At 41.9% G+C, this 19,784-nt stretch overlaps 1 protein-coding gene across 1 annotated transcript in view; it reads left to right on the plus strand.

Moving 5' to 3' along the window:
- Window positions 1-19,784, plus strand: part of LOC120991317 (urokinase plasminogen activator surface receptor-like) — a 50,231-nt gene that overhangs the window by 4,359 nt on the left and 26,088 nt on the right. Inside the window, exon 2 of the mRNA XM_040420157.1 lies at window positions 4,810-4,926. Within this exon, the coding sequence (XP_040276091.1) occupies window positions 4,810-4,926 (117 nt within the window). The remainder of the gene's footprint in view (window positions 1-4,809; window positions 4,927-19,784) is intronic.

Raw genomic sequence — 19,784 nt, forward strand, 5'->3', positions numbered from 1 at the left:
GCGATCGATGGGCTGCGAGGACTGGATGTACTTCTGCCCAAAGCCCCGGGGACCCTGAATGCATCTCCGTTTATTTCTGACCAGACGCTTGGAAAAAGTAATTAGTGCAGACAGATGGCGGCACGCTGTGTGGAGAGCGGTAACCCTCTGCTAGTTCTGCCTGTCATATGGCTGACTCCACAGTGCTGAGGGCAGATTAGATTGGACCAGAGCGGAGCTGAAGGCAACAGCAATGGAAGAAGTAAGATGGAGAAACAGCACCACTCCTGGGGAAGGGCCGAGGCTGGTATTGCAGCGCGGTTCAATGACCAGAATAGGGATGAGCTGCTGCAATACCCCCCGTCCTGCTCTGCACCGGGCATAGTGCAATGTGTGAGACATTTATAAAACATTTATAGGGAATGGCACAGGTGGGGGTTGCACCTATTGAGAAAGCTGGGGCCCTCTGACTACTGCTCCACCAGGTGGAGAATGAATGTGGCTCTATTTAAAGGGGTATTCCAACCTTATAATGTCATACCGCTCCGCAGGGAACTGCAGCCGACCTATGTGAGCCCCCCGAGCAGTGGCTGGCCATGGCGCCGCTGTGCACGGGAAACGATGGGGACGCAGCTCAGCACCAGATCAGTCAGGATCAATGAGGGTCCCAGCGGTGGGACCCCGACAATCATTAAGTAAGGGCATTTTATAGCTGTTTATAAGATGGGAGTACCCCCGACTGCTGGCCCCCCACAATCCTTAGAAGGAGGGTCCCGTTCCCAAGCCCTAATGGATTGGCAGGTCCAGCATGCGTCCATAGAGAATGGATGGGCTGGCAGGGAGCACGCTCGACCGTCGCTCCATTAGGACAGGAGTACGGGACCCCCATTCTAGGGATCGGCGGGTCGGTAATAGCGTTAAAATTTGCCACAACCCTTTAAGTCTATGAGCGTTACAGAATAACCAAGCCACTGGCGGTAGAGCAACTTTTCAGTCTCTTCCAAGTCTTGAGACCAGAACCTAAATGTCGATGAGCTGTTCTCGAGGAAGGGGCCGGTGGGAGCTCTGCCGATCAGCAGAATGAAGGGAATGTATAAAATCCTCCTAGTCTGAGAAACTCCTGGGCCCCCATGACAACACTTCTGTTTGGCAGCTACGAGGCACTGTTCGAAGATCGTTAAAATCCTGCCCTAATTACAGTCTGCTCCAGGATCTCAGTATCTCAACGCGTTATTTCCGTGATTTCCCTGCGGTGCTGGCTCACTGCGCTTAATATCAGGAGCCGATGAGCTGCACCGGCCAAAGTACTAAAATAGGCAGCAAGATGACGTCTGCAAATAGGTCAACGCCCGCTTGGAATCATCATCACCCGCTCTGCACGCGGTGGGAGCGCGACACCCACCTCCAATCCCAGCCACTGGACCCGTCAGATGCAGCGATCAATGGCGACCGCAGTGTCTGGCCAAGTCCCTTACATAAAAAAAAAAAAAGTTAAAGAAAAACCAAAAAGTTTAAATAAAGGTAAAAAAAAACACACACTAAGGGCTCATGCACATGAACGTATTTTCTTTCTGTGTCCAGTCCGTTTTCTTTGCGGACTGTATTCTGAACCATTCATTTCAACAGGTCCGCAAAAAAACGGAAGTTACTCCGCTCTGCAAAATACGGAATGCACAGGGATGTCATCCGTATTTTTTGCGGATCCGTTTACATACATACAGCAATGAGCCTTAAAAATGAAAAAAGAAACCTTTTCATGTTCTTCATATAAAAAAAATTTTAAAATCAATTCCCCACTTCTGAAAGATTTTAAAATCACATTTTACGCCGTAAAAAAATAAAAAAATAAAAGCACAATGCCAGAATTACCCGAAAAAAAACAATAAAAAAGATCAAAAAGCTGCACGTCCCACAAAATGGTACCAATAAAATGCAGCAGAACTATGTAAATGTAGCATCGCCGTAATCGTACCGACCCGCAGTATAGAGTCACGTCATTTATACCCCATAAAAACTAAACGCAAAAAACAATAGTGGAATTATGTGGGTTCCTTTTTCCAGTCCACCCTACAGTTTCTCTGTATATTATATGGTGCCTACCATAGTATGATAAAATTACGTACAATGTAATATACATTACTCCAAGAATTGTTAATGTTTATAATTTGTTTTTATTCTATTATTTACTTATGTACATGCATATCTATCTATGCTCAAACTCAATAAACACCTTTTGAAACATATTATATGGTGCCATTGAAAAGTACAACTAACCACAAAAAAAAACACGCCCTGACTACGCCGACAGAAAAAGGATAAAAGTTTTGGCTCTTAGAAGGCAAGGAAGAAAAAAAAAAACTCGTAGACAAAACTGGCTTTAAGGGGTTAAGGAAGGATTCCTGCCAAAATTCAAAACCTGATTACTGCTGCAGGAGGCGCCGCAGGACTAAGAAGCACCTCGTGAAGTACAAGGGGATTTTCAGACCTTGCATAGTGGTCTGAAGGTTTCTTGTGCAGAAGAGTTGTCATGGGGACACACCTAGTGTTATATAGAAGCAACTCGTGTGTCACCAAAATGCTCCCCAAAGTAGATAGACCTGGTGTTTTATTACAGATAGCCTATGGGTCACTAGCATATACCTCATGCAGAACAACGGTTACAAGAACACACCTGGTGTTGTATACAGGTAACCTGTGGGTCGGTAGAAAGCCCCCTGTGCAGAACAGTTGTTATAAGGATACACCTCATATTATATACAGGTAATACCTATGTCACTGTAGAATGCCCCCTGTGCAGAACAGTTGTTATAAGGATACACCTGGTGTTATATACAGGTAACCTGTGGGTCTGTAGAAAGCCCCCTGTGCAGAACAGTTGATATGAGGATACACCTTGTAGTATATACAGGTAATACCTATGTGTCAGTAGAAAGCCCCCTGTGCAGAACAGTTGATAGAAGGATACACCTTGTAGTATAGACAGATAACCTTTGGAACCCTCCCTGGTCGTTACAAGGATGCACCTGGTATTATATACAAGTAACATGTGGGTCAGTAGAAAGCCCCCTGTGCAGAACAGTTGTTATAAGGATGCACCTTGTAGTATACACAGAACACCTTTGGGTCACTGGAACCCTCCCTGGTCGTTACAAGGATGCACCTGGTATTATATACAGGTAACCTATGTGTCAGTAGAAAGCCCCCTGTGCAGAACAGTTGTTATAAGGATACACCTCATATTATATACAGGTAATACCTATGTGTCAGTAGAATGCCCCCTGTGCAGAACAGTTGATAGAAGGATACACCTCATATTATATACAGGTAATACCTATGTGTCAGTAGAATGCCCCCTGTGCAGAACAGTTGATAGAAGGATACACCTCATATTATATACAGGTAATACCTATGTGTCAGTAGAATGCCCCCTGTGCAGAACAGTTGATAGAAGGATACACCTTGTAGTATACACAGAACACCTTTGGGTCACTGGAACCCTCCCTGGTCGTTACAAGGATGCACCTGGTATTATATACAGGTAACCTGTGGGTCAGTAAAATGCCCCCTGTGCAGAACAGTTGTTATAAGGATACACCTCATATTATATACAGGTAATACCTATGTGTCAGTAGAATGCCCCCTGTGCAGAACAGTTGTTATAAGGATACACCTAATATTACACAGAGATAACCTATAGGTGATTGGGACTCTCCCTAAACCACGGATCCACAACATACTAATCCCTTTGTGAACAATCCACACTTTTCTCAGTTCCATAAATAGAGATGTCTGTTCTTGTCCGCAAATAAGACCGGTTCTATAATTTGCGGAACAGACACACGGATATGGACAGCACAAGGATGACATTTTTTTTTGCGGTGCAATAGAAATCAATGGGTTTATATGCAATCCGCAAAAAATGCGGATCTGACCAAAAAGACGGTCATGTGCATGAGAACTTATATAGAGGAAACATATAAGTCCCTAGAATTCTCCCTGCGCAGAACAGTGGTTACAAGGAAACAACTGGTATTATGTAGAGGTAACCTATGGGTCTGAAGATTGCACCATGAGCAGAACAATGATTATAAGGACGCACCTGGTATTACATGGAGGTAACCTATGAGTCCCTAGAATTCTCCCTGCGCAGAACAGTTGTTATAAGGATGCGCCTAGTAGTATATACAGGTAACCTGTGGGTCAGTAGAAAGCCCCCTGTGCAGAACAGTTGTTATAAGGATGCGCCTAGTATTATATCGAGGGAACATAAGAGTCCCTAGAATTCTCCCTGTGCAGAACAGTTGTTATAAGGATGCGCCTAGTAGTATATCGAGGGAACATAAGAGTCCCTAGAATTCTCCCTGCACAGAACAGATGTCACAAGGTTACGTCTATTATATAAAGGTAAAATATGGGTCACTAGAATGTCCATTGTACCGACACAAGGATGTAGCTAGCGTTCAATGGGTTAGAACAAGTTATCCCCTATGGACTGATAACGGTTAGACTGCTGGGACCTCCACTGATCATCACAAGAACCTGCTCCCCTTCCACCAGCTGCTCCACTCATCTCTATGGGACTCGCCAGTCTCCGCAATCCCACAGACTTTTAGTGGAGTGGCAGTGCACGTGCTCAACCATCGCTCCGTTCCGGTGGGGTCGCCGTTAACATGGCTGATCTCACATTAATCCCTACAAAGTGTATAAGGGATAACCTTATTGTAACCGGAAAACCCCTTTAGATAGGAACCACAAGAAGGTTTCTAATACTCTCCCCCTGCAGTCCATGCTTTGTGTGCAATCATCCTCCACCTCTTCCTCTCTCCTCAGCCTTCTCTCTGACCTGCTATCACTGCAACAGCGTCGAAGCGGACTGCAGCACGGAACCGAAGCAGTGCGACAAAGCCACCGATGTGTGTATGTCCACCATCACCGAGCTCGTCACAAGTAAGTCCCGCTAGGTATCTACTGAAGGAATGGCTCCGATGTCCTTACAAACCGTTTACAGATGAAAGGATCTCATCTCCACAGCCCCGATTAGGGAATATGAACACCATCGACGGCGGTCTATCCGGAGGTTGTGTAGACGGCCGTTCACGAGAATGGATACTTGTAATACTACAGTTTCCAGTGCACAAACCAGTAGGAATATATACATGAAATGCTACGTTTTAACTTGGTTACTGGTTTGGATTTGACGTTTTCACCTCCATTCCCACCCGAAGCTGTACTCAGAATTCTACCGCATTCCTGTTACTGAGACAGATACAGATTCTGTCATCAGATTTAACCCCTCTAACCTAAACGTATGCTCATGTCCAGACTAATAAGAAGAATCCTGAGCTGGCCTTATTAAACCTCACTGTGGCTCTATTTGCCCAAAAAACAGGTTTTTATAACCTGTCAATCCCTTACTTAAGGTGCCCAAGGGGAGGTCCGATAATACAGGGTGCCCGCCCGCACCCCTCGCCGTCCGGTGCCCAGTGCCGCCTCTGCAATCCTCCCAGTCCCTCTGCCAGATCCCACGCCTGCGCACTAGGCTCAGCCAATCTGCAGGTCATATCAGGGTTGAGCGAAGTGCGCATCAGGCCGGCGCATGTGCACTTCGCTCAACGAAGCCGCTGCCAGGAGTCCGCACGGGCGCTTAAGGCTGAGCCTAGTGCGCGGGATCTGGCAGAGGGACTGGGAGGATTGCGGAGGCGGCGCTGAGGTGTAGAAGGCGGCACTGAAGACAGGGAAGGCGGCGCTGGGCACCGGACGGCGAGGGGTGCGGGCGGGCACCATGTATTATCGGATCTCCCCTTGGGCACCTTAAGTAAGTGATTGACAGGGTTTAAAAACCTGTTTTTGGGCAAATAGAGCCACAGTGAGGTTTAATAAGGCCAGCTTAGGATTCTTCTTATTAGTCTGGACATGAGCATACGTTTTGGTTAGAGGGGTTAAATCTGATGACAGAATCCCTTTAAGGGGTACTCCCGTCCAGGCAAGTGATAGTATACTGTGAGGATATGCCATCCCTTGCTAGTAGTGAGGGTCCGACTGCTGATACCCTCACTGGGGGTTTGTCTTTCCCTTAACCTCACAGGTCCCTAGCTATTCAGGTTCTGGAACTACGGTAAGCCCCATTCCCTTTAAAAGAGTTTCCTGGGACTCCGTGGGTTAATTACGCATAACTCGCCTGGAAAGTGGAGAAGCAATTGCTTTTGTTTAAATTAAAATAAGGTCAACTAAGCAGAGTCCACTTCAATAGAGTCGGTGACTGTGATGCCGACCAATATGGCAGGCGGCATGAGGACTAACATCACGTGATGATTGAGTAGTATAGGGTTACTTTATGCCCACTGTGCCAGGCAGTCCGACAACTGGCTGCCACGACCAGCCTCCCGAAGGCAGCCTGAAGAAGCTACACAATATGGCAAACTGACTCTTGTCTCTAAAACCTATCTGTGTAAAATAATGGGTGTGGACCCGCTGTGCCAACTGCTACTTTCACACTGGCGTTCTGGCTTTCCGTTTCCGAGATCCGTTCAGGGCTCAGCGGTCCAAAATGGATCAGTTTTGCCCTAATGCATTCTGAATGGAAAAGGATCCGCTCAGAATGCGTCAGTTTGCCTCCGTTCAGCCTCCATTCCGCTCTGGAGGCCGCCTGCAGCGTTTTGGTGTGCGCCTGACGAAGCGGAGCCAAACCGATCCGTCCTGACGCACAATGTAAGTCAATGGGGACGAATCCGATTTCTCTGACACAATCTGGCACAATAGAAAACGGATCCGTCCCCCATTGACTTTCAATGGTGTTCAAGACGGATACGTCAGGGCTATAGAAGACATAATACAACCGGATCTGTTCATGACGGATGCAGGCGGTTGTATTATTGTAACGGAAGCGTTTTTCAGATACATGGCAGATCCGCAAAAAACGCAAGTGTGAAAGTAACATAACCAATTTTCCTTTGGGCTAAACCGAGCAATTCCCTAGTATTCACCTTTAAACCTCTGTACAAGGATGCAAACTTTCCTGCAGGGAACTAACCAGGCCGCTACCTCCTGGAATAGTCCCGGTGTGATTGGCTGCTGAGATACTGACCGGTACGAAGCACCCAAGGTCAGGCTGCGTACATCAGTATTCCAGATAGCAATTCCAAGGTCGGGGCAGGCTGCAAGAAGCAGAATCAGTAGTCAGGCAAGGTACTTTACACAGGTAAGTAGACACCTTCGCTGGTTACTAGTCATTAGAAAATCTCAAAGCTCAGGCGAGGAGGTGGATCCACAGCCCAGCTAAGTAGAGAGGCTGATCAGCACCTTAGTCAACAGCTTGACAGGGAGCAAAAGGGAAGGATTAACTCAGGTGCTGTAGTCCCAATACACACCAGTGCCTGCCCAGGGAAGCAGGACAGCGGCAGACATGGGCCGCCAGCCTAACAATTATAAATCTAAGAAGCTATTGTTTTCTCCTCACTGTGAAATAACCTCTCTGACCCTGGACTAACTGTATTCTGTGTTTTAAGGTTTCTTTCCTCCATCTAACTGACGTGATATGCCTCCAATCTACAATCCCTGAAAAACGTGGCAGATCCCGGCTGCCTGAGACATGTCCACTGACATCACAGCTATAGTCCAAACACAATACAACAGTACTCTGCAAACATAGTATATATAAAGTAATGCTATACTCACTATACAATGTGAGGTACATATATAAGGTAAATATATTGTGATCAAAATCTTTTGTGCCCATCCACCACGGCCAGGGGACCACTTTTGGACGGGGACCTACTCTACATACCTCATGTCAACCAGCCTCAAATAACTTCAAGGAGAACAGGCTCCCCATATATACTAAACCTACTGTATATGATCATACATATACACTACTCACAAACAGGGATTTTTGGCTTTTTGGTGAAATTTCAGGATGAACCTAAAATGCCCTCTAACCTTTACAGGAGAACTTAACGTGACCTTCTCTAAACTTCTGAATGCCCATGTTCAAAACTATTCAATGTTTCAGTACTTTTTGCACAACTTGCTGTTCTCTAACAAGGAGCTTAACGGCCAAATTCACACCAGGTGTTTGATCCATGAATCGCCCAATACATCTCCTGGTTCCATTAGAATTGGTATTTAAACAGTCCTCCTCATCATGCTGTTCACATTGTAACATCATGAGACCAAGACGACACCTAACAATTGATCAGCAGTACCTCGCCATTGCGAGGCTTCAAGCAGGATGTTCTCAGACGGAAGTGGCCACTGAGCTTAGAGCGTCACAGAGAGTCATCAGCAGGTTGTATCAGAGATACAGAGAGACTGGAAGATTCAAAGAAAGGCAGAGAAGTGGACGTCCTTTGGCCACATCCCACACTGATGACCGCTTCATTGTGAACAATGCCCTGCGGAACTGGATGATGAATTCCACACAACTCCAGACACATTTAAGGGAGGTGAGAGGCACCCAAGTGTCACGTCAGACCAGTAAAACCATTTACATCAGCATGGTTTGTGTGCTGGACGACTTGCAAGGGTACCTGACCACACCACCAGGCACAGGCATCATCTTCTTGCATGGACCAGGGAGCATCTACACTTGACGAGGGACCATTGTGCCTCATTGCTGTTTAATAATGAAAGCCGATTCACACTGAGTAGAAATGATGGCCGCCAACGATGTTAGAGATGTGAAGGCGAGCGCTATGCATCAGCCACTGTTGTCACCAGACGAGCCTGTGGTGGTGGTGGTGTTACAGTGTTGTGTAGGTGTGTCCAGTCAATACAGAACTGCCCTACACTTTGTGAATGGTCCAGTGACAAGCCCAGACTACTTGAAGAACATTAATCCAGTCATTGTGCCTCTGCAGGAACAACACAGGCCTAATGTCATCATCATGGTGGACAATACGTCAGCTCATCGAGGTTGCATCATTAGGGAACGGCTGCTGGAGACTGGGGGACCTCAAATGGAGTGGCCTGCACTTTCTCCAGACCTGAATCCCATTGAAAACCTCTGGGATCAGCTGAGTCGCAGAGTAGAGACTGGTAACTCTGTACCTCAGAACCTCACTGACCTGAGGGCCACCCTTCAAGAAGAGTGGGATGCCATGCCTCAAGAGACAATAGGTTGACTTGTGAACAGCAGGAGACGTCGTTGTCAAGCTGGAATTGATGCTCAAGGCCACATGACAAGTTCCTGAGACACTGACATTTTGAGGCAGTATACCCAGCACTGGGGTCAGCTTTTGTTTCAATAAATTGTTTGAGATGAGGAAATCACCATCGTTGCATCTACTTAATGCCCGACTTTTATGATATAATACCACTGGAGCAGGAACTTTTTACGTTTTCCAGAAATTTCACCCGAAAGCCAAATATCCCTAACGTTTTGTGAGTAGTGTATATACAAACTGTATATGATCCTTGTGCCAGCTGGCCTCAGCAGAATTCAAGGAGACCAGGATACCGCTATATACTGCACTAAATAAAAACAGCCTGTGAGAAAGATGGTTTTGCTAGAAGAGCACAATGAAAATGGAGACAGCCACACTTCCAAATGCAGACTGCAAAAGTCAGCATGTCCTGTAAAATGAAGTGAATGCGCAGGTAGGGCTGCAGTAAACGATTATTTTAGCAATCAAGTATTCTACCGATTATTTTTTACGATTAATCGAGTACTCTAATAAGAAAAAAATTATTAATAGACTGTTTTCCTTTGTAAAAACTAATCAGACCCCTGCCTTCAGTCCCCAACACCCTTCTTTCCCCCCGTGTGATCAGCTCAAGTGCATCAGTTCCCCCCAGTGCCATAAGTTCCCCCCAGTGCCATCAGCTCCCCCCGTGCCATCAGCTCTGTTCCCCCAGTGCCTACAGCTCTCCCCACCCCAGTGCCTTCACCTACCCCCCGTGCCATCAGCTGCCCCCATAAGTGCCATCAGCTTGCCCCCATAAGTGCCATCAGCTTGCCCCCCAGTGCCAGTACTTAACTTTCCTGTAGGGGCACAGCGTCGGATCATAGTGCACTAGGTCCTGACGATGTGTCAGGGCTAAAAGTGCAGTGCGGTATGGGCCGGTGGGTAACCACGGAGCGGTAAGTAACAGCAAGCGCTTCACTCCCGCTCCATGGTCACATGACACAAATTAATCCTCGATGCAAATTTTTCTGTGTAGAATTACTCGATTCAATTGAGTAATCGTTTCAGTCCTATGCGCAGGTGCCCGACACAATGGTTGAAAATACAAAAGCAAAAACAAACACAGTGAAACAGCAAACCTAGAATATATGCACTAATTCTATATTTACTATATAACATATGTACGAGGTACTTAGCAAACATATTTTGATCAAAATCATTTTGTGCCCATCCACCACAGCAAGGTGCCCTATTTCTGGATGGGAACTTACGCTATATGATACCTCTCTCTGTGCCTGCAGGCCTCTTAATTCAGGGAGAGCAGGCACCACATTTGTACTATGTATGCTCTATATAAGACCTCTCTCCGTGCCAGCAGGCCTCAAATAAATTCAGGAAGAGCAGACCACAGCTATACTGTATACTGCACTAAGTAAAAACAGCATGTCGGAAAGATGGGTTGTCAGGAGTTCACAAGCAAAATGGAGGCAACAGCACCTCCAAATGCACACTGCAAAAAGAAAAGTTAGTCAGCACCTCCTGTAAAATGAAGTGAAAATCCTTTGTGCCCATCCACCACGGGAAGGTGATCACTATAGTCCCTCATGATTGGCGGAGACTAACAGCAAGGCATTGTGGGCAAGCTCGTTGGGAAAGGTCATTTGGATCTCCTTATTCATCTTCTATGTAAAATATCAGTTGCCATTTTGAACAAGATTTAATTCTCTAGAAAATAAAGTTTTGGGGAAATCTGCAACAAATGTGTGGAACGGCTCATCTTTAGTATATTACAAACTTACCTCTACTTGTTATGTGTAATTAAGCTGGGTCTTTAGGACCTGCTGGGCGCTGGATAGCCCATTTAGGCTAGGTTCACACCTGAGCGTTTTACAGTGTAGTCACTGTACGGCTTGTATAACAGTGTAAAGTAGTCAGAGTAAAGCTTGTATAACAGTGTAAAGTAGTCAGTGTACAGCTTGTATAACAGTGTAAAGTATTCAGAGTACAGCTTGTATAACAGTGTAAAGTAGTCAGTGTACAGCTCGTATAACAGTGTAAAGTAGTCAGAGTACAGCTTGTATAACAGTGTAAAGTAGTCAGAGTACAGCTTGTATAACAGTGTAAAGTAGTCAGAGTACAGCTTGTATAACAGTGTAAAGTAGTCAGTGTACGGCTTGTATAACAGTGTAAAGTAGTCAGTGTAAAGCTTGTATAACAGTGTAAAGTAGTGAGAATACAGCTTGTATAACAGTGTAAAGTAGTCAGTGTAAAGCTTGTATAACAGTGTAAAGTAGTCAGAGTACAGCTTGTATAACAGTGTAAAGTAGTCAGTGTAAGACTTGTATAACAGTGTAAAGTAGTCAGAGTACAGCTTGTATAACAGTGTAAAGTAGTCAGTGTACAGCTTGTATAACAGTATAAAGTAGTCAGTGTACAGCTTGTATAACAGTGTAAAGTAGTCAGAGTACAGCTTGTATAACAGTGTAAAGTAGTCAGTGTACAGCTCGTATAACAGTGTAAAGTAGTCAGTGTAAGACTTGTATAACAGTGTAAAGTAGTCAGTGTACGGCTCGTATAACAGTGTAAAGTAGTAAGAGTACAGCTTGTATAACAGTGTAAAGTAGTCAGAGTACAGCTTGTATAACAGTGTAAAGTAGTCAGAGTACAGCTTGTATAACAGTGTAAAGTAGTCAGAGTACAGCTTGTATAACAGTGTAAAGTAGTCAGTGTACAGCTTGTATAACAGTGTAAAGTAGTCAGAGTACAGCTTGTATAACAGTGTAAAGTAGTCAGAGTACAGCTTGTATAACAGTGTAAAGTAGTCAGAGTACAGCTTGTATAACAGTGTAAAGTAGTCAGAGTACAGCTTGTATAACAGTGTAAAGTAGTCAGAGTGCAGCTTGTATAACAGTGTAAAGTAGTCAGTGTACAGCTCGTATAACAGTGTAAAGTAGTCAGTGTACAGCTTGTATAACAGTGTAAAGTAGTCAGTGTACAGCTTGTATAACAGTGTAAAGTAGTCAGAGTACAGCTTGTATAACAGTGTAAAGTAGTCAGAGTACAGCTTGTATAACAGTGTAAAGTAGTCAGTGTACAGCTTGTATAACAGTGTAAAGTAGTCAGAGTACAGCTTGTATAACAGTGTAAAGTAGTTAGTGTACAGCTTGTATAACAGTGTAAAGTAGTCAGTGTACAGCTTGTATAACAGTGTAAAGTAGTCAGAGTACAGCTTGTATAACAGTGTAAAGTAGTCAGTGTACGGCTTGTATAACAGTGTAAAGTAGTCAGAGTACAGCTTGTATAACAATGTAAAGTAGTCAGAGTACAGCTTGTATAACAGTGTAAAGTAGTCAGAGTACAGCTTGTATAACAGTGTAAAGTAGTCAGAGTACAGCTTGTATAACAGTGTAAAGTAGTCAGTGTACAGCTTGTATAACAGTGTAAAGTAGTCAGAGTACAGCTTGTATAACAGTGTAAAGTAGTCAGTGTACAGCTTGTATAACAATGTAAAGTAGTCAGTGTACAGCTTGTATAACAGTGTAAAGTAGTCAGTTTACGGCTTGTATAACATAGTAGAGTAGTCAGTGTAAAGCTTGTATAACAGTATAAAGTAGTCAGAGTACAGCTTGTATAACAGCGTAAAGTAGTCAGTGTAAGACTTGTATAACAGTGTAAAGTAGTCAGAGTACAGCTTGTATAACAGTGTAAAGTAGTCAGTGTACAGCTTGTATAACAGTGTAAAGTAGTCAGTGTACAGCTTGTATAACAGTGTAAAGTAGTCAGAGTACAGCTTGTATAACAGTGTAAAGTAGTCAGTGTACAGCTCGTATAACAGTGTAAAGTAGTCAGTGTAAGACTTGTATAACAGTGTAAAGTAGTCAGTGTACGGCTTGTATAACAGTGTAAAGTAGTAAGAGTACAGCTTGTATAACAATGTAAAGTAGTCAGAGTACAGCTTGTATAACAGTGTAAAGTAGTCAGAGTACAGCTTGTATAACAGTGTAAAGTAGTCAGAGTACAGCTTGTATAACAGTGTAAAGTAGTCAGAGTACAGCTTGTATAACAGTGTAAAGTAGTCAGTGTACGGCTTGTATAACAGTGTAAAGTAGTCAGAGTACAGCTTGTATAACAATGTAAAGTAGTCAGAGTACAGCTTGTATAACAGTGTAAAGTAGTCAGAGTACAGCTTGTATAACAGTGTAAAGTAGTCAGAGTACAGCTTGTATAACAGTGTAAAGTAGTCAGTGTACAGCTTGTATAACAGTGTAAAGTAGTCAGAGTACAGCTTGTATAACAGTGTAAAGTAGTCAGTGTACAGCTTGTATAACAATGTAAAGTAGTCAGTGTACAGCTTGTATAACAGTGTAAAGTAGTCAGTGTACGGCTTGTATAACATAGTAGAGTAGTCAGTGTAAAGCTTGTATAACAGTATAAAGTAGTCAGAGTACAGCTTGTATAACAGTGTAAAGTAGTCAGTGTACGGCTCGTATAACAGTGTAAAGTAGTCAGAGTACAGCTTCTATAACAGTGTAAAGTAGTCAGAGTACAGCTTGTATAACAATGTAAAGTAGTCAGAGTACAGCTTGTATAACAGTGTAAAGTAGTCAGAGTACAGCTTGTATAACAGTGTAAAGTAGTCAGAGTACAGCTTGTATAACAGTGTAAAGTAGTCAGTGTACAGCTTGTATAACAGTGTAAAGTAGTCAGAGTACAGCTTGTATAACAGTGTAAAGTAGTCAGAGTACAGCTTGTATAACAGTGTAAAGTAGTCAGAGTACAGCTTGTATAACAGTGTAAAGTAGTCAGAGTACAGCTTGTATAACAGTGTAAAGTAGTCAGTGTACAGCTTGTATAACAGTGTAAAGTAGTCAGAGTACAGCTTGTATAACAGTGTAAAGTAGTCAGTGTACGGCTTGTATAACAGTGTAAAGTAGTCAGAGTACAGCTTGTATAACAATGTAAAGTAGTCAGAGTACAGCTTGTATAACAGTGTAAAGTAGTCAGAGTACAGCTTGTATAACAGTGTAAAGTAGTCAGAGTACAGCTTGTATAACAGTGTAAAGTAGTCAGTGTACAGCTTGTATAACAGTGTAAAGTAGTCAGAGTACAGCTTGTATAACAGTGTAAAGTAGTCAGTGTACAGCTTGTATAACAATGTAAAGTAGTCAGTGTACGGCTTGTATAACATAGTAGAGTAGTCAGTGTAAAGCTTGTATAACAGTATAAAGTAGTCAGAGTACAGCTTGTATAACAGTGTAAAGTAGTCAGTGTACGGCTCGTATAACAGTGTAAAGTAGTCACAGTACAGCTTCTATAACAGTGTAAAGTAGTCAGAGTACAGCTTGTATAACAATGTAAAGTAGTCAGAGTACAGCTTGTATAACAGTGTAAAGTAGTCAGAGTACAGCTTGTATAACAGTGTAAAGTAGTCAGAGTACAGCTTGTATAACAGTGTAAAGTAGTCAGTGTACAGCTTGTATAACAGTGTAAAGTAGTCAGAGTACAGCTTGTATAACAGTGTAAAGTAGTCAGTGTACAGCTTGTATAACAGTATAAAGTAGTCAGAGTACAGCTTGTATAACAGTGTAAAGTAGTCAGTGTACGGCTCGTATAACAGTGTAAAGTAGTCAGAGTACAGCTTGTATAACAGTGTAAAGTAGTCAGAGTACAGCTTGTATAACAGTGTAAAGTAGTCAGTGTACAGCTTGTATAACAGTGTAAAGTAGTCAGAGTACAGCTTGTATAACAGTGTAAAGTAGTCAGTGTACAGCTTGTATAACAGTATAAAGTAGTCAGAGTACAGCTTGTATAACAGTGTAAAGTAGTCAGAGTACAGCTTGTATAACAGTGTAAAGTAGTCAGAGTACAGCTTGTATAACAGTGTAAAGTAGTCAGTGTACAGCTCGTATAACAGTGTAAAGTAGTCAGTGTACGGCTTGTATAACAGTGTAAAGTAGTCAGAGTAAAGCTTGTATAACAGTGTAAAGTACTCAGAGTACAGCTTGTATAACAGTGTAAAGTATTCAGAGTACAGCTTGTATAACAGTGTAAAGTAGTCAGTGTACAGCTCGTATAACAGTGTAAAGTAGTCAGAGTACAGCTTGTATAACAGTGTAAAGTAGTCAGAGTACAGCTTGTATAACAGTGTAAAGTAGTCAGAGTACAGCTTGTATAACAGTGTAAAGTAGTCAGTGTACGGCTTGTATAACAGTGTAAAGTAGTCAGTGTAAAGCTTGTATAACAGTGTAAAGTAGTGAGAATACAGCTTGTATAACAGTGTAAAGTAGTCAGTGTAAGACTTGTATAACAGTGTAAAGTAGTCAGAGTACAGCTTGTATAACAGTGTAAAGTAGTCAGTGTAAAGCTTGTATAACAGTGTAAAGTAGTCAGAGTACAGCTTGTATAACAGTGTAAAGTAGTCAGTGTAAGACTTGTATAACAGTGTAAAGTAGTCAGAGTACAGCTTGTATAACAGTGTAAAGTAGTCAGTGTACAGCTTGTATAACAGTGTAAAGTAGTCAGTGTACAGCTTGTATAACAGTGTAAAGTAGTCAGAGTACAGCTTGTATAACAGTGTAAAGTAGTCAGTGTACAGCTCGTATAACAGTGTAAAGTAGTCAGTGTAAGACTTGTATAACAGTGTAAAGTAGTCAGTGTACGGCTCGTATAACAGTGTAAAGTAGTAAGAGTACAGCTTGTATAACAGTGTAAAGTAGTCAGAGTACAGCTTGTATAACAGTGTAAAGTAGTCAGAGTACAGCTTGTATAACAGTGTAAAGTAGTCAGAGTACAGCTTGTATAACAGTGTAAAGTAGTCAGTGTACAGCTTGTATAACAGTGTAAAGTAGTCAGAGTACAGCTTGTATAACAGTGTAAAGTAGTCAGAGTACAGCTTGTATAACAGTGTAAAGTAGTCAGTGTACAGCTTGTATAACAGTATAAAGTAGTCAGTGTACGGCTTGTATAACAGTGTAAAGTAGTCAGAGTGCAGCTTGTATAACAGTGTAAAGTAGTCAGTGTACAGCTCGTATAACAGTGTAAAGTAGTCAGTGTACGGCTTGTATAACAGTGTAAAGTAGTCAGAGTGCAGCTTGTATAACAGTGTAAAGTAGTCAGTGTACAGCTTGTATAACAGTATAAAGTAGTCAGTGTACGGCTTGTATAACAGTGTAAAGTAGTCAGAGTACAGCTTGTATAACAGTGTAAAGTACTCAGAGTACAGCTTGTATAACAGTGTAAAGTAGTCAGAGTACAGCTTGTATAACAGTGTAAAGTAGTCAGAGTGCAGCTTGTATAACAGTGTAAAGTAGTCAGTGTACAGCTCGTATAACAGTGTAAAGTAGTCAGTGTACAGCTTGTATAACAGTGTAAAGTAGTCAGTGTACAGCTTGTATAACAGTGTAAAGTAGTCAGAGTACAGCTTGTATAACAGTGTAAAGTAGTCAGAGTACAGCTTGTATAACAGTGTAAAGTAGTCAGTGTACAGCTTGTATAACAGTGTAAAGTAGTCAGAGTACAGCTTGTATAACAGTGTAAAGTAGTTAGTGTACAGCTTGTATAACAGTGTAAAGTAGTCAGTGTACAGCTTGTATAACAGTGTAAAGTAGTCAGAGTACAGCTTGTATAACAGTGTAAAGTAGTCAGTGTACGGCTTGTATAACAGTGTAAAGTAGTCAGAGTACAGCTTGTATAACAATGTAAAGTAGTCAGAGTACAGCTTGTATAACAGTGTAAAGTAGTCAGAGTACAGCTTGTATAACAGTGTAAAGTAGTCAGAGTACAGCTTGTATAACAGTGTAAAGTAGTCAGTGTACAGCTTGTATAACAGTGTAAAGTAGTCAGAGTACAGCTTGTATAACAGTGTAAAGTAGTCAGTGTACAGCTTGTATAACAATGTAAAGTAGTCAGTGTACAGCTTGTATAACAGTGTAAAGTAGTCAGTTTACGGCTTGTATAACATAGTAGAGTAGTCAGTGTAAAGCTTGTATAACAGTATAAAGTAGTCAGAGTACAGCTTGTATAACAGCGTAAAGTAGTCAGTGTAAGACTTGTATAACAGTGTAAAGTAGTCAGAGTACAGCTTGTATAACAGTGTAAAGTAGTCAGTGTACAGCTTGTATAACAGTGTAAAGTAGTCAGTGTACAGCTTGTATAACAGTGTAAAGTAGTCAGAGTACAGCTTGTATAACAGTGTAAAGTAGTCAGTGTACAGCTCGTATAACAGTGTAAAGTAGTCAGTGTAAGACTTGTATAACAGTGTAAAGTAGTCAGTGTACGGCTTGTATAACAGTGTAAAGTAGTAAGAGTACAGCTTGTATAACAATGTAAAGTAGTCAGAGTACAGCTTGTATAACAGTGTAAAGTAGTCAGAGTACAGCTTGTATAACAGTGTAAAGTAGTCAGAGTACAGCTTGTATAACAGTGTAAAGTAGTCAGAGTACAGCTTGTATAACAGTGTAAAGTAGTCAGTGTACGGCTTGTATAACAGTGTAAAGTAGTCAGAGTACAGCTTGTATAACAATGTAAAGTAGTCAGAGTACAGCTTGTATAACAGTGTAAAGTAGTCAGAGTACAGCTTGTATAACAGTGTAAAGTAGTCAGAGTACAGCTTGTATAACAGTGTAAAGTAGTCAGTGTACAGCTTGTATAACAGTGTAAAGTAGTCAGAGTACAGCTTGTATAACAGTGTAAAGTAGTCAGTGTACAGCTTGTATAACAGTGTAAAGTAGTCAGTGTACAGCTTGTATAACAGTGTAAAGTAGTCAGTGTACGGCTTGTATAACATAGTAGAGTAGTCAGTGTAAAGCTTGTATAACAGTATAAAGTAGTCAGAGTACAGCTTGTATAACAGTGTAAAGTAGTCAGTGTACGGCTCGTATAACAGTGTAAAGTAGTCAGAGTACAGCTTCTATAACAGTGTAAAGTAGTCAGAGTACAGCTTGTATAACAATGTAAAGTAGTCAGAGTACAGCTTGTATAACAGTGTAAAGTAGTCAGAGTACAGCTTGTATAACAGTGTAAAGTAGTCAGAGTACAGCTTGTATAACAGTGTAAAGTAGTCAGTGTACAGCTTGTATAACAGTGTAAAGTAGTCAGAGTACAGCTTGTATAACAGTGTAAAGTAGTCAGAGTACAGCTTGTATAACAGTGTAAAGTAGTCAGTGTACAGCTTGTATAACAGTGTAAAGTAGTCAGAGTACAGCTTGTATAACAGTGTAAAGTAGTCAGTGTACGGCTTGTATAACAGTGTAAAGTAGTCAGAGTACAGCTTGTATAACAATGTAAAGTAGTCAGAGTACAGCTTGTATAACAGTGTAAAGTAGTCAGTGTACAGCTTGTATAACAGTGTAAAGTAGTCAGAGTACAGCTTGTATAACAGTGTAAAGTAGTCAGTGTACAGCTTGTATAACAGTGTAAAGTAGTCAGAGTACAGCTTGTATAACAGTGTAAAGTAGTCAGTGTACAGCTTGTATAACAATGTAAAGTAGTCAGTGTACGGCTTGTATAACATAGTAGAGTAGTCAGTGTAAAGCTTGTATAACAGTATAAAGTAGTCAGAGTACAGCTTGTATAACAGTGTAAAGTAGTCAGTGTACGGCTCGTATAACAGTGTAAAGTAGTCAGAGTACAGCTTCTATAACAGTGTAAAGTAGTCAGAGTACAGCTTGTATAACAATGTAAAGTAGTCAGAGTACAGCTTGTATAACAGTGTAAAGTAGTCAGAGTACAGCTTGTATAACAGTGTAAAGTAGTCAGAGTACAGCTTGTATAACAGTGTAAAGTAGTCAGTGTACAGCTTGTATAACAGTGTAAAGTAGTCAGAGTACAGCTTGTATAACAGTGTAAAGTAGTCAGTGTACAGCTTGTATAACAGTATAAAGTAGTCAGAGTACAGCTTGTATAACAGTGTAAAGTAGTCAGTGTACGGCTCGTATAACAGTGTAAAGTAGTCAGAGTACAGCTTGTATAACAGTGTAAAGTAGTCAGAGTACAGCTTGTATAACAGTGTAAAGTAGTCAGTGTACAGCTTGTATAACAGTGTAAAGTAGTCAGAGTACAGCTTGTATAACAGTGTAAAGTAGTCAGAGTACAGCTTGTATAACAGTGTAAAGTAGTCAGTGTACAGCTCGTATAACAGTGTAAAGTAGTCAGTGTACGGCTTGTATAACAGTGTAAAGTAGTCAGTGTACATCTTGTATAACAGTGTAAAGTAGTCAGTGTACAGCTTGTATAACAGTGTAAAGCAGTCAATGTACGGCCTGTATAACAGTGTAAAGTAGTCAGTGTACAGCTTGTATAACAGTGTAAAGTAGTCAGAGTACAGCTTGTATAACAGTGTAAAGTAGTCAGAGTACAGCTCGTATAACAGGGTAAAGTAGTCAGTGTACGGCTTGTATAACAGTGTAAAGTAGTCAGTGTACAGCTTGTATAACAGTGTAAAGTAGTCAGTGTACGGCTTGTATAACAGTGTAAAGTAGTCAGTGTACGGCTTGTATAACAGTGTAAAGTAGTCAGAGTACAGCTTGTATAACAGTGTAAAGTAGTCAGAGTACAGCTTGTATAACAGTGTAAAGTAGTCAGTGTACGGCTTGTATAACAGTGTAAAGTAGTCAGTGTACAGCTTGTATAACAGTGTAAAGTAGTCAGAGTACAGCTTGTATAACAGTGTAAAGTAGTCAGTGT

The sequence above is a fragment of the Bufo bufo genome, chromosome 1 (genome assembly GCF_905171765.1).
Source record: "Bufo bufo chromosome 1, aBufBuf1.1, whole genome shotgun sequence".
In the NCBI taxonomy this organism is placed as follows: Eukaryota; Metazoa; Chordata; class Amphibia; order Anura; family Bufonidae; genus Bufo; species Bufo bufo.